The 26888-nt window shown below is 39.9% G+C and overlaps 1 protein-coding gene across 4 annotated transcripts in view; it reads left to right on the forward strand.

Moving 5' to 3' along the window:
* Positions 1-4751: 4751 nt before the first annotated feature.
* Positions 4752-26888, forward strand: part of TFG (trafficking from ER to golgi regulator) — a 32938-nt gene continuing 10801 nt past the window's right edge. The window contains exons 1-6 of one of the 4 annotated variants that reach the window (XM_042459892.1): positions 4757-4980; positions 6457-6510; positions 13215-13328; positions 14517-14725; positions 18433-18516; positions 19267-19413. In XM_042459892.1, the coding sequence (XP_042315826.1) occupies positions 14542-14725; positions 18433-18516; positions 19267-19413 (415 nt within the window). In that variant the 5' untranslated portion in view covers positions 4757-4980; positions 6457-6510; positions 13215-13328; positions 14517-14541. Of the gene's footprint in view, positions 4981-6456; positions 6511-6778; positions 6832-13214; positions 13329-14516; positions 14726-18432; positions 18517-19266; positions 19414-26888 lie in introns of those variants that run through there. The other 3 variants (XM_042459894.1, XM_042459891.1, XM_042459893.1) reach the window with 3 other exon arrangements.

Consider the following 26888-nt stretch of genomic DNA (forward strand, 5'->3'; position numbering starts at 1 on the left):
GAAGGGAGCCTTGCCTGTTCCCCTCTTCCTCCTCTTGTTCTTCCTCTCTTCCTCCTCTTCTTATTCCTCCTCCTCCTCCTCTTCTTCCTCCTTCCTTCTCTTCTTCCTCCTCCTCCTCTTCTTCTTCCCCTCTTCCTCCTTCTTCCTCCTCCTCTTCTTCCCCTCTTCCTCCTTTTCTTTCCCTCTTCCTCCTCTTCTTCCTTCTCCTCTTCTTCTTCCCCTCTTCCTCTTCTTCTTCCCTCTTCCTCTTCTTCTTCCTCCTCTTGTTCTTTCCCTCTCCCTCCTCCTCCTCCTCCTCTTCTTCCCCCTTCCTCCTCTTCTTCTTCCCCTCCTCCAATTTTTATCTTCTTTTCCCTACTTTTCTTCTTTCTCATTCTCATTCATTTTTCTCCTTCCTCTTCTTCCTCCTCTGTTGTTGTTGTTGTGTACCTTCAGCTCCTTTCCAACTTATGAGGACCCAGTGAAATGCCCAAATGTGCTTCGTGTGTGTTTTGGAATGGAGGGGGGTGGCTTGGCCAGAAAGGGAAGTACATTTCTGTCATCTGTCTAGGAATAATGGCAAAATGTCCTCCATTTTGATCATGTCTAAGAAACATGCATTTATATTAACATTTTAAAAAAAGCACCAAATTTTTTCGCATGTCCTCTATTTTTTAAAAATGTGTCCTACATTTGAAAATGTTATCCTACATTTGTCCTACATTTGTCCCGGTTTGGAGGTCCTGACTTATGGCAACCCTAGCTATAGCGATAGATATTTTCAAACAGGCAATCATGCAATAATGACAATATAAAAAAGAAAGAGAAATGCAATTGTGTTCTGCATACATGTACTCATGTATCGTTAGTATATCGTTATTGAACGTTTTATGCATGCACTATTTTTGCACAACTGCTCATGTCTGAAAATCAGGGTTCCATACGGAACACAACAAAATAAAATGTATATATTTCACAACATTATTTTTATCCAGTTGAAACAAAATTGTGCCCTACACCTCAAAATAAGACAGAAACCAACTCCAAAACCAATCCTAGCAATGAGAACAAATTGCCTGTACCAAAAAGGTCCCAGATTGCTCCGCAAATGGAAATGGAAATGCAAATGGAACATTATTGGCTTCTGCATCTTCACAATAGCATGACTGAAGCAATCTTGGCAAACCATTCACAGGGTTTCCCCCTTAATATGAAGTTACAGGAGCATTCCAAGTTATTGATGGGAGAAGTACTGGATGAGCGTGACAAAAACAAATGACAGAGGCAGTCTGTTTTAATCCCGTTTCTTAACCATGTGTGACAATCTTCCAACAAATGAATGTGCTGCTTGGATTGTTTCTGTTTCACAGACTCTGTTCCTTCTCAACCAGTCACAAGTACATGTAGTTGAGAAAAGTTGTGCCACATTACCACATTACCCTCTTATAGTGCTGCTGTTCCACTTTTACTGCTCTGGCTGCCTCCCGTTGCATTTTGGAGCTTGTAGTTCAGTGAGGCCTAAGAGTTCTCTGGCTGAGGATTCTAAATGTCCCCTCCTTAAACTTCAAATCCCAGAATGCAACAAGAGGCAGCCAGAGCAGTTAAAGTGGAATAGCAGCACTATATGAGTGCAGAGTGGTAATCTCGGTGGTAACTTGCCTGTCCCTACAGACTGAGCATCCATCTTTTTGTGAAATACAGGTTAAGTCTCCCTTATCTGGAACCAGAAGTGTCTTGGATTTTTGGATTTTTTTCAGATTTTGAATAATTGCATATACATAATGAAATACCTGGGATATGGGACCCAAGTCTAAACGTGAAATTAATTTACTGTATATACTCATGTATAAGTCTAGAAATTTTAGTCTAAAAATTGAGCCCCAAAAAACTGAGTCTGTACTTTGACTCCTGTTTTTGAAAAAGGAACTATCCCCTGGTGAAAGGCAAGAGTATAATCTTTCCTGGAAGTACTGACTCCCTCTCTGCTCTCTCATCTATCCATCCTTCAGTTTAGCACAAACAGTTATGCCTTCTGGAATTTTGTAAGTTCTTTGGTATTATTCTCCTTTGCTTCATAGATACTTCTTTACATGCCCTTAAGTTTTACCCTTGACTTAGCCATGAGGCATAGCAATAGCCATAATTTTGGCTCTAAAATCTGTCCTCGACTTATAAATGAGGTCGACTCTTAGTCGAATATATATGGTTCATTCCATATAAACATACCCTGATCATAATTTTATACATAACATTTTCAGTAATTTTGTGCATAAAGCAAAGTTTGTGTACACTGAACCATCGGAAAGCAAAGGTGTCACTATCTCAGCCACTCATATGGACAGTTTATAGGACTTTGGAGTGTTTTGGATTTGGAATTCCAGAGAAGGGAAAAACTCATCCTGTATAATGCTCTACTGGTTGTGCTGAATCAGATTTTTCTTAGCTTGAAATGTAAGTGATAAATAGTACAGGCAGTGAACAAGTCAAGCTGAAAGCACTACAGTTATACCAGAGCAAAAGAAAATTAACTCAGATAGAGCTTTCTTTAGCTATGTGTCCTAAAAATTGTGTTCTTTCAGATATGTGCTCTTCTCTTTAGATTATTATAAAGATTTCCAATAAAATGATTTCCACATAAAGCTTTAAACCAAATGAACTGAATCAGGTAACATTATTTCAAGCACTTTATTTTTATGGGGGGAAAAAACCCTCATCACTGGTCTTGAAACTGAAGATATAGCTGTGTCAGTCTGTAGAATCAATGGTAGAGAGATTTTGCTTCTTTTTTCAGTTAGTCTCAAAGGCGCTGCAAGATCTTTCTGCAGCTGGTCTTGAAACTGGAAATGTTTCTGTGGCCTAGCTCTGAGTATAAAGTAGGAGAAATATCTGATCTGGCGGCAATAAAACAAGTCAGGCCAGTTTAAAACTGCGGGTACTGATGTCACCATTTGCAGAAAAGCTACTGGCTGTAATAATTGTGAAATATGCAAAGATCTTAGATATGGAAATGTGTTACACAAAACAGCAAATGAGCCTCATATCTGTTACTCTGTGAATTGCTTTAAAATCCAGCTCATAAGACCTTGGCTGGATGGAGCCTATTATAGGTCCCTTTCTCCTGTTTCATTCATTTCCCTCATCTCCTCTATTTATTTTTTTAAATTATATTTTCCCTTTCCATTAATGTTGGCTTTAAAGCAGTGGTCCCCAAACTGTGCCCTTTAAGAGATTTTGGACTTCAGCTCCCAGAAGCCTCAGCCATGTTGGCCAATAATTTGGGATTCTGGGAAATGAAGTCCAAAATCCCCTTAAAGAGCACAGTTTGGGGACCACTGCCTTAAAAGACAGCTTACAAATTACAAAACTCAGGGGTAGCCCTGTTGACCATGAAGCAAATCCCCAAATCCTGTGGTAATATCTTCATTATTAGAACGACCCCAAAGGCCCCAAAAGTCTCTGCGCAAACCTGGGTCCCAAAACACACTTGCAGAAATAATATTCCAGTTTGAAACCATTTTAACTGCTGGGGAAATCCCAGGAGTTGTACAATTCAAAGATATAGCCATCTTAGTCTGTAGAATCAGTACGTAAAGAGATCTTGTAGCACCTTTGAGACTAACTGAAAGGAAGAAATTGGCAGCATGAGCTTTCCTAGACTTCAGTCTACTTCCTCAGATGCATTTGGTGGAGTTGAAGCCAGGGGCACACATATATATGCAATTGGTATACTACTAATAATAAATGCAACAATATAAGCCCTCCCTCCAATCCATCTGCCTTGGTCCAGGCCTCAGAGGGAGAGAAGAACCACTGGACCTCATCCCCTTTCCCTCCACCATTCCCTTCTCCTTTTGTTTCGTGTCTTTTAGATTGTAAGCCTGAGGGCAGGGAACTGTCTGATTAAAAATATTATTGTAAGCTGCCCTGAGAGCCATTAGGGCTGAAGGGCGGGATATAAATACCTAAATACCTAAATAAATAATAATAATTATAATAATATTTTGTTTATATTCCACCTGTCCATCAGGATCGTGGCGGCTTACAATACAGATAAAAATATATGTCAATATAAAATAAAGCCTTCATCCCTAGTCCCACCAAGACAACAATTAAAATTCCCTTATAACAATGAAACAACATTCAAATTATTAAAATAACCAAACATTCAAACAACAACAAAGAGAAGAGTATAGAATATATGAGGATCCCCCTCCAGGATCAAACTGAGATGAGAAGAGACGGTTAATATAATATAAACCTCTTAACCGCCTCTTCTCATCTCAGTTTCATGATATCTCAGTTTTATAATTTTGTATTATATAATATATAATATTATTATATCTAATTTTTATAATTTATATTATATAATCTCATCTGTTTTATATAATTTATATAACATATATTTATTTTATATATATTATTATATTATATATAGTAATATAGATTATATAATATAATTAGATTATATAATATATATATTAATATCTTAATATAATATTATATAATAATATAATATAATATATATTGCTATATTAATATATATATTATATTATAATATAATTATCTAATAATAATAAGGCTCAATGTATATCAAAACTACAGTTCCCAGCATTCCCTAGCGGTCTCAAACTCGATTATTATTTTTGCAGGGCGCTTTGGAATCACCGCGAGCCGGTGTCGCGCATGCGTACAACGTCAACACCTAAGACGCCATTTTTTATTTTTATTTTTTGAAAAAGCCACTCAGCGCGAGAGTAGAACGTCGCTCCCAGAGGGACAGGACTTATAGGCGCGACGTCCGCGCCTGCGCAGTGGTCGGCTTCCTCTGACGAAGGTCTTTGGTGGTAGTGACGCCTCCTGCCGCCGTCCGGTCGGGGAGGCGGTGTGCGCATGCGTGGCGGCCCGGCGGAAGGCAGCAACCGCAGCAGTGGGGCAGGAAACGCCTTGGTGGTGGCCTCCATTTGCCACGTACGGCGGCTGAGAAGGCAGTCAGTAAGAGCGGTAAGTGCTGCAGGGAGAGATGAGTTATAGGTGGTTCGTCGTTGCTGTGGCTGGCCTCCCTGTTGTGGGTTTCATGGTGATTATATTGTTATAGTATAATAATAATTAAATTATAAGGCAGGGTCGGGATAGAGGACTGTTTATTTTGAATGGTCATTTTATTCCATGATGTTTTTACAATTGCTGTAATCCGCCTTGATTCCCAATGGGAAAAGGCGGAATAGAAATATATTATATTATTGTTATATATCTATATGAGTTTCACAGGGTTTTATAACGCAAGGGATACAGCCAGCCCTACATACCCTCAGATTCAAGCATCCAGGGCTTGGAAATATTACATATATGTGTGTGTGTAAAAAACCCCACACCAACCCAAGCCTTACTTTTGCCATTTTATACAAAGGAAGGCATTCTAATACCTGTTGTATTTAATGGGACTTTGGTATCCATCAGGGTTCCTGCAATCAAAAACCCATCTGATAACAAGTTGTACCGGTTTGACCAGTTGTTTGTTGTTGCTTTTAGCTGCCTCCAAGTGGGGCTTCCGCTCTCAGCGATGCTGTGGGTGAGAAATCTCCAAGATCCCTATCCTCCACCACTCTGCTCAGGCTCTGTAAATTCATACTTATGAGCTCCTTAATAGAGTCTGAAGATTTTTCATACCTGGCATTAACGTGGCTCAGACATTGCTGAAACGTCCTGAAAAGGTGGTGGAAGCCGCACGCCTCCTTTGCGTCCCTGAATCGTTGCAGGGGGAGCGGATTTGCTATGAAGTCCAGTCCCTAGGAATGATTCAGAGACGCAAAGGAGGGGGAGACAATTGAATGACGATGGAGGAAGTGCGCCTGGCGTTCAGATGCACCCGCCTCTGCCACATTTCAGTGACGTTTGAGCCATGTTTATGCCAGGTATGAAAATATTCAACATCCATCCAGCACACGGCCTTTCTTTCTTTCTACTTCTCTCCACCTTTCTTAGCATTATTGTTTTTTCGAATGAGTCGTTCCTTCTTGTGATGTGGCCAAAATACGACAGCCTCAGTTTTGTCAGGAGCCCTGGTTAAATACTGGTTAAATGCCAGTATTGCAGCCGCAACATTGTAAGTTCATAGAATCATAGAGTTGGAAGAGACCGCAAGGGCCATCCAGTCCAACCCCCTCCCTGCCATGCAGGAAATCTCAATCAAAGCATCCCAACAGATGGCCATCCAGCCTCTGCTTAAAGACCTCCAAGGAGGTAGATTCCACTGCACTCTGAGGAAGGAGTGTCTTCCACTGTCAAACAGCCCTTACTCTCAGGAAGTTCCTCCTAATGTTGAGCTGGAATGTCTTTTCCTGGAGCTTGCATCCATTGTTCTGGGTCCTGTTCTCTGGAGCAGCAGAAAACAAGCTTACTCCTTCCTCAACATGGCATCCCTTCAAATATTTAAATAGGGCTATCATATCACCTCTTAACTGTCTCTTCTCATTTCAGTTTGATCCTAGAAGAGGGATCCAAGGTCCACTCAGCCTTTCCATTCTTTCATAGGTCAGTAAAATGAGTACCCAGCTTGTTGGGGGCAATTGGATTACACACTCTAAATCTAAGAGGGAGTGCTAGTTCATCGATAAGTGGTAAAGAAATGTACTTGCTATTGCTATCTTGGCTTCCAGGGAGATTTCTGACTTGATCTGCTGTAGGACCCATTTGTTTGTCTTTTTGGCTGTCCATGGAATCTTCAGGACTACATCTCAAATGAATTGATCACCCTCAGCTTCCTTCCTCTGAAATAGAGCCTACAGCGTCTAGTCTTTGTTGACTGTCTCCCATCCAAGTACTCACCAGGGCTGACCCTGTTTAGCTTGAAAGGTCAGAAAGGATGTGTTGACTTCATTGTTAAGTAGAATAACATTCACAATCCACAAAACATGGATACCTTTATTGGATCGACCAAAATGCACAAATGCATGTTGCAAGCTTTTGTTGTTGTTGTTAATCACCCTCAAGTTGATCTCAACTCATAGCGACTCTGTGGATGAGACATCTCCAAGACTCCCTGTGCTTATTTCCTTAATAAGAGTCCATCTATCTAGCATGTGGCCTTCCTCTCTTTCTACTTAACTCCACCTTTCTTAGCATTATTGTTTTTACAATAGTATAAAACCATTAGAATATACTCATAAGAGCACATATGGAAATTAAAAGTCATGACTTAAAATTGATTGGATAGGCCCGCCAGAAAAGATATGTCTTTGATGCTGTTTTAAATGCTGTCAGTGTTTCCAGCTGTTGTATCTCTTCTGACAGGTCATTCCAGGGTCTGGGGGGCAGCAGATGAAAAGGTCCTCTGGGAAACCATTGCTAGTCGGTTCCTGGCCAGTTGGACCAAACATTTCCCAGAAGACCTGAACGCATGGGGCAGGTTATATGGGAGGAGGCGATCCTGTAGATAGCCTGGACCCAAACCATATAGGGCTTTAAAGGTAATAGTCAACACTTTGTACTTTGCCCAGAAACTAATTGGCAGCCAGTGAAGTGATTTTAATAATGATCACTCCTGGAAGACCCAGTAGCCAATCTGGCTGCTGTGTTTTGAACTAATTGAAGGGTGGTGTCTTCAAGTATCCTATTAAAAACCATTAAGGGAGTTGGTTTTTTTCCCCTCGTGGATTCTCTGAGTTTTGGAAGAAAGGAAGTTATTTGGGCCAAACTCACTTGCCAGGTGGATGGATTTATAGTCATAGCAGTAGGAGATGTCAAGATTGCACCATCTCTGTTGGTTAAATCACTCAAGCGCCTGAATCTCCATCACCATGCCAAGGAATTCGTATTGGCTTAACCACACATTTTTGAAAATACACTCTTCTGGTGTCAAAGTTCAGTTAATTTGTCAAAGTGAAGCATCCTATGGGGAGTGAGCTAGCAGGTCTTCCTTTCACACTTACTTCCGTGTTGATCATTCCTATGATGGAGTGGATGTCACATTATGTCTCTTTGTACTGAAGAGATCAGCAGTTTCTGATATAAGCTGACAGGATGAAAACATGTTAAAGAGGATCTGTCTCCTTTAAGAAGTTGAATGCATGTGAAAAAAACCACCCAACTTTTTTTGTGTTTTTCAAATAATTTTGCATTTTTAATTTTAAAACAACAAGTTTTATAAATTTATAACCACCTTTTTTGGCCAAGTCCATTGAAATTGGCATTTATTACTGCAGTAACTAGTTCCTCCTTGTTATTATTATGCATTCATATCCTGCCTTTTCCCTGATATTGGGACTCAAGGTGGTTGTTATTGTTCTTGTTGTGTGCCTTCAGGTCGTTTCCAACTTATGGCAACCTTTTCATGGTGTTTTCTTGGCAGGATTTGTTCAGAGGAGGTTTGCTTTTTCCTTTCCCTGAGGCTGAGAGAGTGTGATTTGCCCAAGGTCACCCAATGGGTTTCATAGCCATGCTGAGAGTCGAACTCTGATCTCAGATTCACAGTCCATCACCAAAACTAGAATATATATATAGTTCCAGTGTGATAGTTTTTAAAAATAATTACATTTATGGAGTTAAAACTGTTAAATTCATTAAAAACCAGACTATAAAAATACATCATTGCTGTAAGTTCCTGAGAGCATGTTGCAATAGAAAAGTGTTACTTGCAGGCAGCAGAAGGAGAGCAATGAAGGAGCAAACCTAGCCTCCTTAGGGAGACAGTTCCAAAATCAGGAGCAGCACTCTGGAGGTCCTCCCCCTTGTACCCACCAACCACATATAGGAAGGCAGTAACACTTAGAGAAAGGCCTCACCCAAAGTTTTAGAGCTCTGGTAGGAACTAATAGTAATTTATATGCTCCTTAGACATACCGCAGTTTCGTCTTTAAAATGCTCACCATTTAAGATACTACAGTTAAAAGAATCTCATGCACATTCCGCATATTCACCAGTAAAGACATGGGATGTTTCACTTCACTGTACATATCACTTTGGCTAAATTCACTCTTTGTAAAGCGATAATTCCTCAGTTATTAACAACTCCTTAAGGAGCAGTGAAGTTAGGCTTATAACATTAGTAACATTAAAAATAAGCTAACAACATAAGAAACTAGGTCTGTTGTCCTTAAGGTACTGCAGGACACATTTAAATGCCATAAAATGTTGAAGAACATATCTTTAAAAAGATGTCAGAGTTCGAAGTAGCAAAATATCTTTTAGGGCAGTCAGTCATGCAAGACTTGATTTCAGTGAGGCTCTTTGACATTGCTGTAAAAACAGTATCTTCTGTGATTATAAAAACATGGTTATTGCCAATAGTTTTAATTGTTGAGCTACTAGTAGTATAAAATGTTGAATAAAGCTCACTTCACAAATATGGAATGGTTGCTAATGATCTTGAGGGACAGCTTACATCTAATTTCTCTGCCACTTTTTATAAACTCACACTTGTTGATAGATGATGGTCTAAACCTGACTGCTAGTCTCCACAAGAATAGACTTGTTGAATCACTGTGACTTACCACTCAGCAATAAATTCAGTGAATCTACTTGAAACTGAAGCTAACATTTGGATTTAGCCTTATGTTCTCAGCTTTTTAACAACGCACTTATATTTTTTTCACAACTTAAAAGAAGCATCAGCCAACAGAAGTACCACTGAACACACACAAATACACACACAGAGCCTAAGATGAGATTTAAGTTTGGTTTTAAAATTAAAATCTTAATTTTCCATTTCTGCTGCAGAGCAAGTGATGGTTTTTCAAGGTACAGTCGGCCCTTCTAATACACAGATTTTTTATACACGGATTCAAGCATACATGGTTTGAAATGTTATTATATATATATATATATATTTCAAATCTCAAACCTTGATTTTCCATTTTTTATAAGGGACAGCATTTTTCTATGTCATTATATTTAATGGGACTTGAGGATTCACAAGTTTTGTTATACACTGGGGATCTTGGAACCAAACCCCAGCGTATAACAAGGGTCCACTGTATAGCCCAAAGAAACATTTAGCTTTTACTGGCTTATAAGTCAGTATACTATGCTTTTTAATTGGAAAAGTAGGCTTTGATTCTTCTATATAGAATGTGCATATGTAGAAATGAACCATGTGTAAACATACCTTTTGTTGGCTGGGCTCACTGCAACAAATGGCAATTTTTTTTATGTATGTAGAGGTGACATTTTATTTGGCACAGAGGCTGTTGTACAGGTATGGTAAAATTGGCATAGAACAATTTTTTAAATTAACATTTTAAGCACTTTTAACATTCTTTAAAAACATATTTACACACACATAAAATCAAACAAATATGGATACAACAAACACAAATAAAATGGCTTCCTACTCTCTACTTCCTGATTGAGTCTATAATTTTAATTTATTCCTGTTTTTGTTACCATCTTTTTTCTCCTTTAATATTTTGTGTTTTCCATTTACATTTCTTTACTTCCTTTTTCTAATGCATTTCATATCTATCTATATCAAATATAGATATAAATATCTGTGTTTGTGTATGTGTGTGTGTGCGCGCACACACACACAATGTAGCTGTAGAGAGAGAATTTATATATTATGTATATATTTAATCCTCTGTTCCTACTGTACTTTTCTCTCCATTTACAATACATCAATAAGTTTTAACCATGACTAGTCTTGCTTAAAATTGTTTGTTGATTCATTTCTGATTAGACTGGTTATCCTGTCAGTTTCCATAAAATCATATACAGCACGCCCGCACCATATGCGGGCTCACCATACACAGACTTGACGTCACGTGGATGGTGCCCCCATATAATGAATGGTGTACGTTCCTATGGCATGTGTGTGGTGTGGCGCGCATGAGTGCGTTGCCATTGAAAACAATGGGACTTGAAGTCCTGCAGTATTTTGTAAATCGAGGGTCCACTCTAATTTAAGCAACAACTCTGTTGTGTCTAGTTGTTGTTATGCTTTCCTTTTTTTGATATATAGTTCTTCCTGCTATTATTATATAAATTTTCTCTATATGATTTTCCTTCTATTTCTTTTTCAATTATTCCCAAAAGGTACATTTTAGGATTCATCTTTATATCTGTCTTTAGTGTCTTCTTGATTAACAGGTGTATTATCTTCCTGTATGTTTTTGCTTTTCCACATTTCCATCACATATGATACAAAGTACCTTTTTTTCTTGAACACTTTCAACATTTTTTGTTTTTATTTTTATATATTTTTGTTATTTTTTCAGGGGTCAAATATCCCAAGATTGCATTTTACAGCAATTACTTTGCACATCAGAACTAAGAGTATGTTTTAATCTTACTTTTCATGTCTTTTCCCAGTCTTCTAACTGTATTGGTTGTCCTATGTCTTGAGTCCATTTGATCATCTAGTTCTTGACAATTTCCTCTTCTATTTCTAATTATAATAAAAAACCCACATAGATTCAATATGATTCAAAGTCTGAAGCTTCCTTCTTTATTCTGCTTAGTTGCTCATCCATTTTGAACCTTTTAGTTAGTTGGCTATATAAAAACTATTGACAACACAGCCCTGCGTCATTTAGTTCATCTAGTGTTTGGATTCTGTATTTCCCTCTGTCTGTAGTCAAGAGTTCTGCATATGTTAGCCATCTTCCACACATTAATTCTCCTTTTTTATAAAATGTTTCCTTTATGGAAGATTCTCCTGGTATCTTATAGTTGAGACGTGACTCATATCTACAGTTGGCCCTCCACATTTGCAGGTTTGATTAATATGTTCTCTCTAAGAATCTCTAGGTCCTCCAGCTCAACTTGGGCAGAAGTTGACCATAGAGTTCTGCTGGAGAATCTAGAAGTTGCTAGAGACAACACTTCTCTAGGCATTTGATTCTGTGATCAACTTCTGGATATAGAGTTGCACTGGAGGACCAGGAGAATCCTAGAGAGGTGTTCTCTTAGCTAAAAAGTACAGTGTTTTTTTATTTACAGTTTTTCCACGTTCACAGGGGTCCTTCATCCCTAACCCCAGCGAATGTGGAGGTACCACTCTGGTCCATACTCTCCATAGGGATTTTCTTATATATTGATTTTTAAAATAATTGTTTACTTCTAATTTATTGTCGTGAAAGTAAGCATGAATAACACATCATGAGAAGGCATGGCTCATTTGCAAAAACAGTAATCCTATGAAAGGTAGAAGGAAGAAGAAAGAGAGGAAGGCCACATACTAGATGGCTGGACTCTATTAAGGAGGTCATGAGTTTGAGTTTACAGAACTAAGTAGAGCAATGGAGGACAGGGGTTCTTGGAGATGTCTCATCCACAAGGTGGCCGTGGGGCAAAATAGACTCTAGGGCAGTTAGCAACAAAAGTAAACATGAAGATAGATTAATATTGTGGTTCTGATAGCATGTTGTACCAGAGTTTCAGTAATTTTAAGCATACATGTCAAGTATGAATCACATCCTGACAATTTTCTGAAATGTAGTCCCTGGTCTGCCTGAATTTGTTATTATTATTGGGATGAAGTGATCTCTTTAATTCTGTTGTCTCTGTTTGGAAAACTATGAAAAATCAATAAAATCTCTACACTTGTCCCTCCACATTTGCAACTTGGACTTTTGTGGATTTGATGATTCATGAATTTTATTAATATGTTCTCTCTAAGAATATCTAGGTCCTCCAGTGCAACTCTGTGGTCAAGTTTAACCAAAAGTTGCACTGAAGGACCTATAAAGATTCCTAGACAGAAAACTCCTAGGCATTTGCCACTACTCCAGTGCAATTCTCTGGTCCATGTCTGGCAAATGTTGACTGCAGAGTTGCACTGGAGGAACTAGAGATTCCCCGAGAGGTCTTCTCTCAGGCAAAAACACTGTTTTTGATGTTTGTGGTTTTTCCACATTCATGTGTATCCTGTGCCACTAATCCCAGTGAATATGGAGGAACAAGTGTACAGATTTTATTTATAAGACTCCAATGTATAACTTGTTGTATACAGTGCGCCCGCTCTATATGTGAGCGCGCTATACGTGGCTTCCTGTTTATGTGAAACCCGCGTCACCATTAAATGAATGGCGTGTGCACGTGCCGCACCGCTGTAAGCACGAGCCCCATTATATTGAATAGGGCTCGAGCTTACATGGGATTTGCCTTATGTGGGTGTGTGTGTCTGGAACAGATCCCCTGCATAAGACAAGGCTCCTCTGTATATGTATGTGCTTGTTACTGAAGGCTTCTGGTGTCTCCAACAGGCTGAAATTAAACTACACTCTGGTGTTTTGATTTAGGTTCCATATACTGCTGCCAATTATATTGGACAAACAGCACTGTATGGCGGGACATCTGATCTCCAGAAAGTAAAAGAGTAATCTGCCCACTTTTCACTACGTTTTGCAAGACAGGTAAATATTACATTTGTTATTCAGTATGAAATTTATTAATGAAGAAAATAAATGTTATCTTAATGTTTATTGTGATGTTGCTAGTTTTTTTCTGAAACAAGTAGATTAGGATTGACTGGTTCAACGACTTTGTCATTCACAATGGATGAGGAAGCTTTTTTTGATATTTGATTGTTTTAACAATAATGACTCTTTAAAAAAGGCCCCTCCCTCTCAAAGGAAGCTGTTGAAATGGAGAATGTTTGCAGGAAACCAGGAATTAGGTTCTGAATGATTTTACTAGTAAAAACAAATCACAAGTCCCCTTTCCCTTAATTTTAAGCATTATGTCTGTCCTTTAAGCATCTGTTGTTTAGTTTGGTCAGATCAATGGATCTTTGTGACATAGGGAGAATAAAGTACATCTTGTAAGCCTGAGATCAGCCTGCCACTTGTTAGAAACATAGTTAGTATTAAGTTCAACATTTTATGCTTAAAAATGGTGTTTTGAAATGTGTTCAGCTTCTTAGATTTTAGGACTGACTTTTCATTTAACTTGAAGCAGTTGAAATAGCAATATACTTTTAGTACTTCTGTTGAAAGCTAGAACTGTGTGCCTTTAGATGACCCCAAGAGAGAGCAGAAGAGCAAAGCACACAGCAGTGAGCTTTTTATTACAGTAAAATCAATCCTGTTTATATTATCTCTGTTGAAGATCATTATATTGTAAAACTTATCTGACACAGCAACTGCATTGTAAAAATAATCCAGTTAGATACCACTTTAACTGCTGTGGCTCAGTGTTATAGAATTCTGGGAATTGTAATTTTGAGAGACATTTAGCCTTCTCTCTCAGAGAGCTCTGGTGTCACAACAAACTACCAATCCCAGGACTCTATAGCATTGAGCCATAGCAGTTAAAGTGATATCAACCTGGATTATTTCTGCAGTGCAGATGGCAGTCTGATACTGGTAGAATTTATTGTGATGTTTACAGGTGATAGCTTCCCAAAAATTACTGGTATTATATATCTGACATTCCATTGTTCATTTCACACCATCCCTTCTGTAGCTAAAGAGTTCCAGAATTATTCTAGCTCTAATTATATTCTGGAATACCTTTTTTTCTTCCCAAAGTGATTTAACTTTGTGTTCTACTTCATTGTTTCATGGGAAAGCCTTAATGTGTATTTCTTTTATTCCTCATAGCTCTTTAAGAAGGAAGGAGTCAGCCATGAATGGACAGCTCGACTTGAGTGGAAAACTAATTATTAAAGCTCAGATGGGTGATGATATTAGGAGAATTCCCATTCACAATGAGGATATCACCTATGATGAATTAGTGCTGATGATGCAAAGAGTTTTTAGGGGGAAGCTTCTGAGCAATGATGAAGTCACAATAAAATACAAAGACGAAGGTAGGATTTTATTTTGCTTAACAGTTCTTTTGGTTGTAAAATATGTCTCCCTCCCTCCTTCCCCAGTCTGAGCAGAACAGTGGCACTTGGAAACTAAGCATCGTTAGAAGTGTTTGGGAGACCACCAGTGAATACCATGGATTCCTGGCTGAACTAGGAGAAGCTACTGCAACTTACTGTTTGCAATACTTTGCTTGGGCCCAAAACAGATGGGCCAAAAGAAGTGGGTTCTGGCTACTTTGGGGGCATGGCGTACAGATGATGCATGCCCCTGGAGTGGTTGGAAGCCACTTCGAGGCCACCAAAGGCAGCTCGAAGCCACTAGAAAAAGAAAAACTGTTCCTACAAGCAGCCGGCTTCGGGACCATGACGTCTCACTTTGAGAGCTGTCATGGGTAGATTGCAGCCCGATTGCAGCTGGAGCGGCTTCTGGTTGCTCCTTCATGGCTGTCTGCTTCACCCCTTAGATCAGCGTTTCTTAACCTATGGATTGTGACTCTTCTGGGGGGTCAAACGACCCTTTCACAGGGATCGCCTAAGACCATCGGAAAACACATATTTCCAATGGTCTTAGGAACTGAGACACCGCTTGTTTATGTTGGGGGTCACCACAACATGAGGAACTGTATTAAAGGGCAGGGGCATTAGGAAGGTTGAGAACCACTGCCTTAGATGCACTAGTGGTGTAACACAATAAGGTAGCTACCTATGATGCTTGTCCCCCAACATAGAAAAAAATTGTGATGTACAAGCCTAAGAAAAATGTATTGGTGGACAGTGGATTAGAGACAGGTAATTATAAGGAACATAGCAGTTACATCTGGCCTGTATATACACAGTTTTCATCTGTCCCTGAAAGAAAATTCCTAAACTGTTCTTGACAGAGACATAACACAGAAGTAATCCCAACATAATTGCTGAACTGTGTTATGGTTGACACTGAAATTAAGAGTGAAACAAAACCAAGGTTTTGGTTTGTGTTCAAAAATGAAATAGCTCCTGTATATGCAGTGTGGTTAAAAGCTGCAGTGTGTGTGTGTCTGTCTGTCTGTCTGTCTGTCTATCTATCTATCTATGTAAAAGTTTTGACTGTTTGAATAAGTGTAGAAGGATGTGGTGGAAGATTGGTTGCTGATAATCATAGTATGGAACAATTATGAAAGGCTTTAACTGTAAGCACATCCCCAAACTAGGCAGGCAAAAAAAGCAAAACGCAGCCGAGTTAGTTATCCTTAACAGTTCAAACCTCCATGTCAAAACTCCAAACAGCTTTGCACTCTTACCTCACTTTCTCTCACTCTCTCATTGCTACCTCCCCACTCACTGGCCTTGTTCAACTGCACTGGCATGTTGGGAGAGCCAAACTTTGTGGCTGAGATTTAAATTTACCGTATATACTCATGTATAAGTTGAAGGCAGTTTTGGGATCCAAAATCATGGATTTTGATATGACCCATGGATAAGTCGAGGGTCAAACACCTGAGGATGTTACAAAAGATCTAAAGGGGGAAACAAAGCACTACTTATCTCCCTCTCCGAACCTCTCCCAAGCATCAGTCTCAGCATGGAAAAGGGGAAACAAACCTCGGCGCATGCACACAAACACACTCGTCTCCTTACCAGAAGCATCTCCAAGGTTCATGGCTTGCAAAAAGGAGAACAGACCTTTCTCTCTCTCTGCCTGTCACCCCCAGGATTTCCAGGCAAAACGGGGTACAAGCCATGGCATACTCTCTGTGTGTTTGTGTCCCTTGCCTCAGCAGCAGCTTGTTAGCTCTGGCTGTGCAGGAAGGCTGGGGGAAAACAAAGACATACGCACACAGAGAGGGAGAGAGGAGAACGCGCCGGGGCTTCAAACAGGGAGCTGTTACAAGGCTACAGAGGAAGGTGGGCACTTCTTCTTTCAGGAAATTTATAAGCATTAACTCATTGCCCCGTATGTAAGTCTACCCATGATTTTGGAGTCCATTTGGGGCATAATTTTTTTGACTTCTAGTCAAGTATATACGGTATCTGTTTCTGGAGAAGCCTGTTTGAAATGTTGTAAATTAGCACAATGTGTATTGCAACTTGCTTGTAGATATTCTTGTGATGCAAAAGGATGTCTCATGAGAGAATTTGAACCAGTGTGGTGTAGTGGTTTGAGCATTGGACTACAACTCTGGAGACCAGGGTTCGATTCCCAGCTCAGCCATTAAACCCACTGGGTGACCATGGGCAAGTCACATGTTCTGAGCTTCAGGGGAAAGAAGTGGCAAACCTCATCTGAACAGCTATTGCCAAGAAAACCCCATGATAAGTTTGCCTTAGGGTCGCCATAAGTCGGAAATGACTTTAAGGCACACAGTGCGTGTCCACACATGTGCATGCGCGCGCACACACACAAAGAGCTTTAAAAATACTAGACATTGTCTTAGATAGAGGCATAGATTTTCATTTATTTTAGTCACACAGTAGAATAAATTTCAGTATTTTTCCCTTGCTGTTCAAAATTACTAGCTTTTTATGTACAAAGTATTCTGTTTTCTGCACAAAGATGATTTTTGCATAAATCAAGAGTTTTGCACAACTGGTTCTTTACAAAAATGTTCTTTATTACAGAAAAATCTTGCACCCTTTTTTCTTAAATTAAGATGAGAACATTTCTTAATTTTCTTGTGTTCCTTGTCCCACATGTATGTAGACAAAAGTGACTCTCTTGGTTAATACAGTACTGGTTTGTAGATGTGAAACAGCAGTTACCCCCCCCCCCCCCCCAAAAAAACCCTTAGTTGTCAGCTTCAGCTTTCTCTTTATGTGTATGTTTGTCTATGTTAAAAGTACATTCCTCATTTCCATTATAATAGAAAAATCTAAGACCACTTGCAGAAAAAAGTTTTAAAATGATGAACCTAAAAAGCAAAACACAAAGCAGGAGGAGGAAAAGAAATCTATTTCAGGCTCTAGTAGCCATGGAAAGCAAAAAGCATTGGCCTGATATTAAGTTGTGCTACTATGGCAATCCACAGGTAGCATATGAGTGATGCTATAGATGTTTTTGATTCACCTTGAATGCTGGAGACTGATTGAAGGTGATCTAGGAGAATGGCAAAACAGCAATTATTCTGATTTGTGCCAAACAGTTGTATACTTGGCTTTTAAATGGATGTAATCTACTTTCATTTTTTGTGGGCTGTTTAAGCTCTATACTCAGATTTGATAGTTGTTGCGTTCCAACTGTTGTTGGGTCACAGCTCTCATCATTCCTCCCAATTGGCTTGGTTAGCTAGAGTTGATAGGCGTTTCACTCCCAACAACATGGGAGGAACCTCTGAAATAAACAGTCTCTAAAGTAACTATGACTTTCATTCAAAAGGTATCTTGATGGATATGCTGTGAGTTTATTATTTCTTCCTTCCCCGCATTGAAATGGTATTCAACTTAATTTTGAGGCAACAGATTTCTTGCTTACAAATATGAATGTCAAATTCAGTAGAGAAAGAAGGAGATTGTTTTTCCTCTCTATCCTCACTTCTCTGAAAGAGAAAGAGGGCATAGCATTTGTTTTGATGCTTGAAAGAAATAAGACTTACCAACATACTGTGACCAAGGATGTTAATGTGCTGTGTATTATTCTGTTATATGTGCTTTAAAATATTGACCTACTATATGGTGTGTGTTCCAACTTAAATGCTTAGATCCTGATTCCTATTCTCCTTAATTAACAGATGGAGACCTTATAACAATCTTCGATAGTTCAGACCTTTCCTTTGCAATTCAGTGCAGTAGGATACTGAAACTGACATTGTTTGGTATGTACAAATCATTTTGGAGTCATTCAGCACTTATGATATTTAAGTTACTTTTCATTTTTGTGTGTGTTATCTTTCTTTTGTTCCAACTCTTGTAATAATTCAGGGAATACAAATGGTATACATTTCTTGCTTTAGAGAAGTAAGGGCTGGAACAGACTGGTTGTAAAAGCCAGCTTCCAGGCAGCTTGGGACGCAGCATTTAGATGCCTCACGCCCCCAAGGCACCTGGAAGCTGCTCAGCCAACCCCACGGAGGTTCTTCAGGATTCTCTGGGGGCACAGTGTTTAGAGACCACATGCTGCTGTAGCACCTGGAAGTTGAACCGGGGCTGCTTAAGGTGGCCCAAACCTGTCCCAAATCTATTTGGGCTGGTGACAGAGGGTGTCTTTGGGACCATGGTGTGTGTTTGCCGTGATCCTGAGGAGTCTTCAGCTGGGGTGGCTCCCTACCAGTCTGATCTGGCCCTTAGTTTAATTTTAAAATGCTAAATGGTAATCATTATGTAGAATAAGATGGAGTAAAATTGCAAAACAGTGGGGAGGAAGATGTGACATAAAAAGTGTTGGGAGTACAGGCCCACTAAAGATGGGCATGTTGTCTGTGCCTGATGGGTGTTACTACAACATCTTGAGGGCAACAGGTACCTTACTGTGCTGAGACCCACAAAAGGCTTTCACTCTTAACTGTGAGGCATCATCTTATGATAACTGGTGTTTGTGTCATGAAAATATATTTTCTGTTTCATAGTTAATGGACAGCCAAGGCCTCTAGAATCCAATCAAGTAAAATATCTCCGCCGAGAACTGATAGAACTTCGTAACAAGGTGAATCGTCTGCTAGATTGCTTAGAGCCACCTGCTGAACCAGGGCTTTCTACTAGCCTTCCTGAAAATGGTAAGGTGGCAATTGATACTGTTTGAACTGTAGTATTAGAATCATAGAGTTGGAAGAGACCACACCGGGCCAGCCAGTCCAACCCCTTACCATGCAGGAAATCCAAATCAAAGCATCCCCGACAGATGGCCATCTAGCCTCTGCTTAAAGACCTCCAAGAAAGGAGACTCCACTACACTCCGAGGGAGTGTGTTCCACTGTCGAACAGCTCTTACTGTCAGGAAGTTCTTCCTAATGTTGAAGTGGAATCTCTTTTCCTGTAGCTTGCATCCATTGTTCTGGGTCCTGTCCTCTGGAGCAGCAGAAAACAAGCTTGCTCCCTCCTCAATATGACATCCTTTCAAATATTTAAACAGGGCTATCATATCACCTCTTAACCTTCTCTTCTCCAGGCTAAACATCCCCAGCTTCTTAAGTTGTTCCTCATAGGGCATGATTTCCAGACCTTTCACCATTTTAGTCGCCCTCCTTTGGACACGCTCCAGTTTCTCAACATCCTTTTTAAATTGTGGTGCCCAGAACTGGACACAATATTCCAGGTGGGACCTGACCAAAGCAGAATACAGTGGCAATATTACTTCTCTTGATCTAGACACTATACTTTTATTGATGCAGCCTAAAATTGCATTGGCCTTTTTAGCTGCTGCATCGCACTGTTCACTCATGTTCAACTTGTGGTCTACTTGGACTCCCAGATCCCTTTCACATTTAGTCTCATTCAGCCAGGTGTCCCCCATCCTATATCTGTGCATTTTATTTTTCAGCCCTAAGTGTAGTACCTTACATTTCTCTGTGTTGAATTTCATTTTGTTAGCTTTGGCCCCGCTTTCTAGTCTATTTTTAACTTATTATTGGTTTTTAACTTTGTATTGTAATGTTTTTTAAATTTTGTAAGCCGCCCTGATCATATCCATGGAAGGGCGGGATATAAATAAAATTTATTATTATTATTATTATTATTATTCAGGTCATTTTGAATCTTGATCCTGTCCTCTGGGGTATTAGCTATTCCTCCTAATTTGGTGTCATCTGCAAATTTGATAAGTATGCTCCCAATTCTGTCATCCAGGTCATTGATAAAGATGTTGAATAACACTGGGCCCAGGACAGAGCCCTGTGGGATCCCACTGGTCACTTCTCTCCAGGATGAAAAGGTGCCATTGTTGAGCACCCTTTGTGTTTGGCCGGTCAACCAGTTACAAATCCATGTAACAGTTACCTTGTCTAGCCCACATTTTACAAGCTTGTTTGCAAGAATGTCATGGGAAACTTTGTTAAAGGCCTTACTGAAATCAAGATAGACTATATACACAGCATTCCCTTCATCTACCAAGCTTGTAATTTTATCAAAGAAAGAGATTAGATTTGTCTGGCATGACTTGTTTCTCTGAAACCCATGTTGACTTGTGATTATGGCATTGCCTTCTAGATGTTCACAGACTCTATGTTTAATGATCTGCTCTAGAATCTTTTCTGGTATTGATGTCAGACTAACTGGATGATAATTGTTGGGATCCTCTTTTTTTTCCCTTTTTGAAGATGGGGACAACGTTTGCCCTCCTCCAGTCTGCTGGGATTTCTCCTGTTTTCCAGGAGTTTTCAAATATGATTGCCAATGGCTCCGATATTACATTTGCCAGTTCTTTTAGTACCCTTGAATGTAGTTCATCTGGTCCTCTACTATCTGCCATTTTTTGTTGTTTTGTGCCTTTAAGTAGTTTCTGACTTCGGGTTTCCTGTCCCAGGATTTTTTTTGGCCTTTTCATGCAGAGTGGGTTTGCCTTTGCCTTCCACTGAGGCTGAGTATGTGACACACCCATGGTCACCCAGTGGGTTTCCATTGCTGAATGGGGATTTGAACTCTAGACACCAGAGTTGTAGTCCAAAGTTCAAACCACTACACCACATCATATATACTTGTATAATGTTGTTTTCTAACTGGACTTTGGTTGTCAATGAGTTCTGTACTGGTGAGGATGATTTATTTTTTTTTGAGAAAATGTCCCTACGTTGTTGCCATTTCTATAGCCTTTGTAATGACTCCGGTCAAATGTAAATTCTATGCCTAATTTGAATAGAGGCCTAAATAAATAAATATGAGCATGCCAATATGCTACATTTCAACAAATGGTGTGAAAAGATAAATGCAAATACTACAAAGATCAATGCACAGAGAGAGAGGACAACAACAAAAAGGGAAGAACAAGAGACCTATTCCAAAAGATCTGGGAAATCAAAGGGAAATTCAAACCAAGGACCAGGACACTCTGTGACAATAAAAACAACATAATTCAAGATCAGAAAGAAATAAAAAGATGCTGGATGCAGTACAAAGAAGCTGTCTACTGTAAAAAGGATAACAAAATGAAGGACATATGGATTGAAGAGTCATATGAAGATGTACTCCAAATTCTAAAAAAAAAGAGGTGGAAGCTGCAGTTAGAGAAATGTGAACAAATAAATCACCAGGACCAGATGATATGCCAATCAAATTGCTTCAATCCACACTAGCAGAATCAACACCAGTATTAACCAACATATGTCAACAGATATGGAAAACAAAACGGCTAACAGATTGGAAACAATCAATATACATCCCCACCCACAAAAAATGAGATACAAAAAACTGCAGCACCTATAGGACCATAGCGTTAATCTCTCATGCAAGCAAAATTATGCTCAAAATTCTCCAACATAGGGCCTGAATAGACAGGCCAAAATAAAGCTTTATTTTGGCCTGTCTGTTTGCAGTGTTGCCAATTTCGCGACTTTCACACGAAAACGGGGACTTTTCAGAGCTTTTCGTGTGATTTCCGCGCCTTACTCTAATTCAGTGCCTTTTCCGTGCCTTTGGCCAGTTTCAGCTGCAGCCTGCTGCAGAGCAACCAAAACCCTTTGGAGTGTAACAGTTTTCAGCCAAGAGGGCTGGAGAAAACTCTCTCTCTCTCTCTCTCTCATGACTCCCTCTGAGAGCCAGGAGGGAGCAAGCCCGTTTGGAGGAATAGTTCAGCCAATCAGAGAGAGGACAGTGATTATTGCAAACCCCCCCTCAGGCATTCTCAGGCTCCAGGGGCAAAAGTGCTGGAGAGAGGCAGGGAGTGAGGGATCTTGGCTGGCTTAATCCCAATTGCCTTGGATTTCCAAGTAAGAAATAAGTTTTAAGGCACACAAAGGCAATACTTGACAATGGTATCATGGCTTGATGTTGTGGACTTCTGTGTGTGCCTGAGAGGGACATTTGAATTTCTGAATTCCTGAGCTTGGGCAGAGTGCCCCAAGCCTACCTCTCAGGGTTGTTGTTGTACTGTGAGGACCATTTGGGTTGTGAGATGTGAATGCGATGTCCCTGAGTGTGTGTGTTAGTGATTAAATATGCCTCTGAGCATGGGCAGAGCACCTGGTCAGTTGGCACCCCTGCTGCCCTGTCTTCCAAGAATTTGGTTTGTGGCTCTCTTTTCGTTCCCTTTTCCATTGCCATCCATACTGCAGAAATAATCCAGTTTGGCACTGCTTCTAACTGCAAGGCTCCCTGCGATGATGGGATTCTGGGCAAACCACCAAGCCCAGAATTCCATGCATGGAGCCCTGGCTGCCAGTAAAAGCAGTGTTTCAACATGTCACAACAAACTACAATTCCCAGGATTCCCTGGTTTGACAAGGGAATTGCTTCCACGCTTCCAGATCACAGCCCCAGAGAATGAGTCTACAGGATATCAGTGTTGCCAATTTAAGTCCACTTCTTCAGCTGCATTTGGATTTAATAATGATAATAATAATGGTGATGATGATAGTGAGATAGATCTTGTAGCACCTTTGAGTCTCACTGAAAGAAAAGTTGGCAGCATGAGCTTTCCTAGACTTAAGCGTATTTTCTCAGATGCATGGGAATTGTAGTTCATTGTGGCACCAGAGCTCTTTCTCACAAAACTACAATTCCCAGGGTTCCCTAGCACTGAGCCAGGGCAGTTAAAGTGGTCCCAAACTGGATTATTTCTGCAGTATGGATTGGACCTTGAGCATTTTTAATAACGAAGGTCCAAAACACTGCAGAAATAATCCAATTTGTGACCGCTTTAACTCTCCTGGCTCAGTGCTAGGGAATGCTGGGAATTGTAGTTTATTGTGGCACCAGAGCTCTTTCTCATAAAACTACAATTCCCAGGGTTCCCTAGCACTGAGCCAGGAGAGTTAAAGCGGTCACAAACTGGATTATTTCTGCAGTGTGTCTTGGACCCAACTCAGGCTGCATCTTCACTCCAGACTCCAGAGACAATTCCCAGGATTCCCTAGTACTGAGCCAGGGCAACTAAAAGGGTTTCAAACTGGATTTATTTCTGCAGTGTGGTTGCATCTGAACACATTTCTATTTGGCACAAAGCTTCCTGAACCTCCTTCATGTCAAAATAAATATCTTAAAAGGACTGAAAGATTCTTTGTTTGGTTCAATGGTGATTTTGAGAGTTGAAATAAGTTACAGTTATTTTTATTCAATTATGTTTACGTTTACAGTGGTACCCCGGGATACGAATGCGCCGGGTTACGAATTTTTCGGGATACGAAAAAATCCCATAGGGATTTATTGCTTCGGCTTACGAAGGTTTCTTCGGGTTACGAAAAAACCGCGGCGCTATTTTCCGCCACCGGAGGGCAGCAGAGAGCTATTTTTCCATTAGCGCCTATGGGAATTCGGCTTACGAAGGTATTTCGGGTTACGAAATTAACCGCGGAACGAATTAATTTCGTAACCCGGGGTACCACTGTATTTGCAAAACATCTGCCATTTTAACATTATGGGAATTTTCCGGGAATTGTGACTGAATATTCCGTGTGATCTGGGGGGATTCAGCGGGTTTTGGACAGACATTTCCGGGAATTATCTTCGAGGCTTGTTGGCAACACTGTCTGTTTGGGCCCAAAGATTCCAACCATACATGGAGAGAAAAATCCCAGAGGTGCAAGCAGGATTCAAGAAAGGAAAGGCACTAGGGACCACATTGCAAGCATATGGTGGCTAATGGAGCACACCAAAGAACTTCAAAAGAAGATCAGCATGTGCTTTATAGACTATAGCAAGGCCTCTGACTGCATAGATCACAAAAGACTATGGAACCCCTTTAAAAACATGGGACTACCAACACATCTGATAGTCCTAATGAGGAATCTTGATTCAGGACAGAATGGGTCCCAGTTGGCAGAGGGGTCAGACAAGGCTGCATCCTCTCACCCTATCTGCTCAACTTGTATTTAGAACATATTATACGAAAAGCAGAATTGGACATGGAAGAAGGAGTGAAAGTAGGAGGCAGGAATATCAACAATCTAAGATAGGCAGATGACACCATACTACTAGTCAAAAACATGATAGACTTGGAACAACTACTAAGGAAGATCAAGGAGGAAAATGCAAAGGCAGGCTTATTGTTGAAGATTAAGAAAACTAAAATAATGACCACAGAAAATTTGCACAGATTCAACCTAGACAATGAGGAAATAGAAATAGTAAAAGAATTTTCACACCTGGGATCAAATATTGATCAGAGTGGGAACTGCAATCAAGTAACCATAAGAAGACTAAGAATGAGGAGGGCAGCTATGAGAGAACTAGAAAATATCCTAAAATGTAAAGACATACAATTGTGCACTAAAGTTAGAATGATACAAGCCATTTCATTCCCTATTACCATGTATGGATGTAAGAGCTGGGAAGTTAAGAAAGCAGATAGGAAGAAAATTAATTCATTTGAGATGTGGTGCTGGAGAAGAGTGCTGAGATTACCATGGACAGCTTAGAAGTCAAACAAATTAGTCCTAGAACAGATCAAACCAGAAATCTCTCTGGAAGCCAAGATGACAAGAATGAGGCTGTCATACTTTGGCCACATCATGAGGAGGCATGACTCACCAGAGAAAACAATGATTCTAGGAAAGGTGGAGGGAAGCAGGAACTTAGAGTTCCTGTGAGCAGTTTGAAGTCTAGGCTTACTGAATCATGTATTCTTGGTGGTATATATTCAATATTGGAAACATCTACTGCTGTCAGACACCTATACTTGTTTGTAAGTTAGCAGTCCTTTCATGCAGATGCTTCCCATTTGATACTTTGTGAGGGAAACATTGAAGGAAAGACATAAACATATGGAGTGCTTCACACCCGTACAAGAGACTAGAAAAGCCAGAGGAGAGAGGAAAAGGTATCTGGACTGTGGCTTTACTGTGCTTATTTATGACATATAGGTGTAGACTTTTCCAACATTTAGATAGCTTCATGTAGGCATATTGGGTTATTCAGAGCAAGGTAGCAAGTGCTTTTGGGCTTGTGTCTACTAGAGAGCTTCCATAGGTTTCTGTGGTCACTGGGAACCGAAAGCTGAAATAGATAGTCTGATCTAGCAGACTTTCCAGTTGTTAGTTTGCTTTACCTTAACCTATAAGGACATTTGCTTTGTGTGGATCTGAAATTCAGCTTTTTAGATATCTTTAGAGTTGGATGTAAAGGTATACCTCAGTTAACAAAATAGATATTATTATTTAAATAGAAAAATTGATATTAGAGGCAGAAATAACATGGAAAGGATAGGGATAGGTTCCTACACCACAAAAAAGAAAAAAGAGCAGTTCAACAGGTTTCAGCCAAGTTTTTATTCAAAACTAGCAGTATGCACATGTGAAGTCAAGCAACCATATCAGGTAAGCCTGGCCTAAGTAAATGGAAACGTTTTGAATCTTCTAAACCCACTTGAAAGTTTTTTCAAAAATGTATCCAATTTTTTTGTTTTGTTTTACCAGTCTCCATGCTTGTAGATTGCTTCTTCTTTAACATGCTATGAGAGCTGGTGAGGTAGGCTTATCATTCTCTCAATCTTGCTGTTTACACATGCTCAGATTCTGGAGGTAGCTGCTGTTTGCTTTGCCTGCTATAGGCAGGCCCATACAACTGCTGTAGGGCTGACTACAGTAGAGTCCCATTCTTTCCCAGCTCAAATTTTATTCAGGGAGGGAGGGTGAGGGTTGGGGGGATTCGGGGGGTTGTTTTGTTTGATTATTTTGTATTGTATTAACCATTGTTGTTACCCACCTCAATCCCCAAAAGGGAAGAGGTGGGATATAAATAAATACTTTATTGTTGTTGTTGTTGTTGTTGTTATTATTATTAAATGTTATTGCATGGTTTATTGCAGACACACTGAATGTCTGTGTTACTCCAATCCTCCACCATATTCCCAGTGCCGATACAGTGGTACCTCGGGATACGAAATACCCAGGTTACGAATTTTTCGGGATACGAATAAATCCCATAGGGATTTATTGTTTCGGGTTACGAAAGTTTTTTCGGGTTACGAAAAAACTCCGGCGCTGTTTTAAATGGAGCCGCGGCAGAGCCGCGGCTTTTTTCCCCATTAGCACCTATGGCAATTCGGCTTACGAAGGTTTTTCGGGTTACGAAATTAGCCGCGGAACGAATTAATTTCGTAACC

The sequence above is a fragment of the Sceloporus undulatus genome, chromosome 3 (genome assembly GCF_019175285.1).
Source record: "Sceloporus undulatus isolate JIND9_A2432 ecotype Alabama chromosome 3, SceUnd_v1.1, whole genome shotgun sequence".
NCBI classification, from domain to species: domain Eukaryota; kingdom Metazoa; phylum Chordata; class Lepidosauria; order Squamata; family Phrynosomatidae; genus Sceloporus; species Sceloporus undulatus.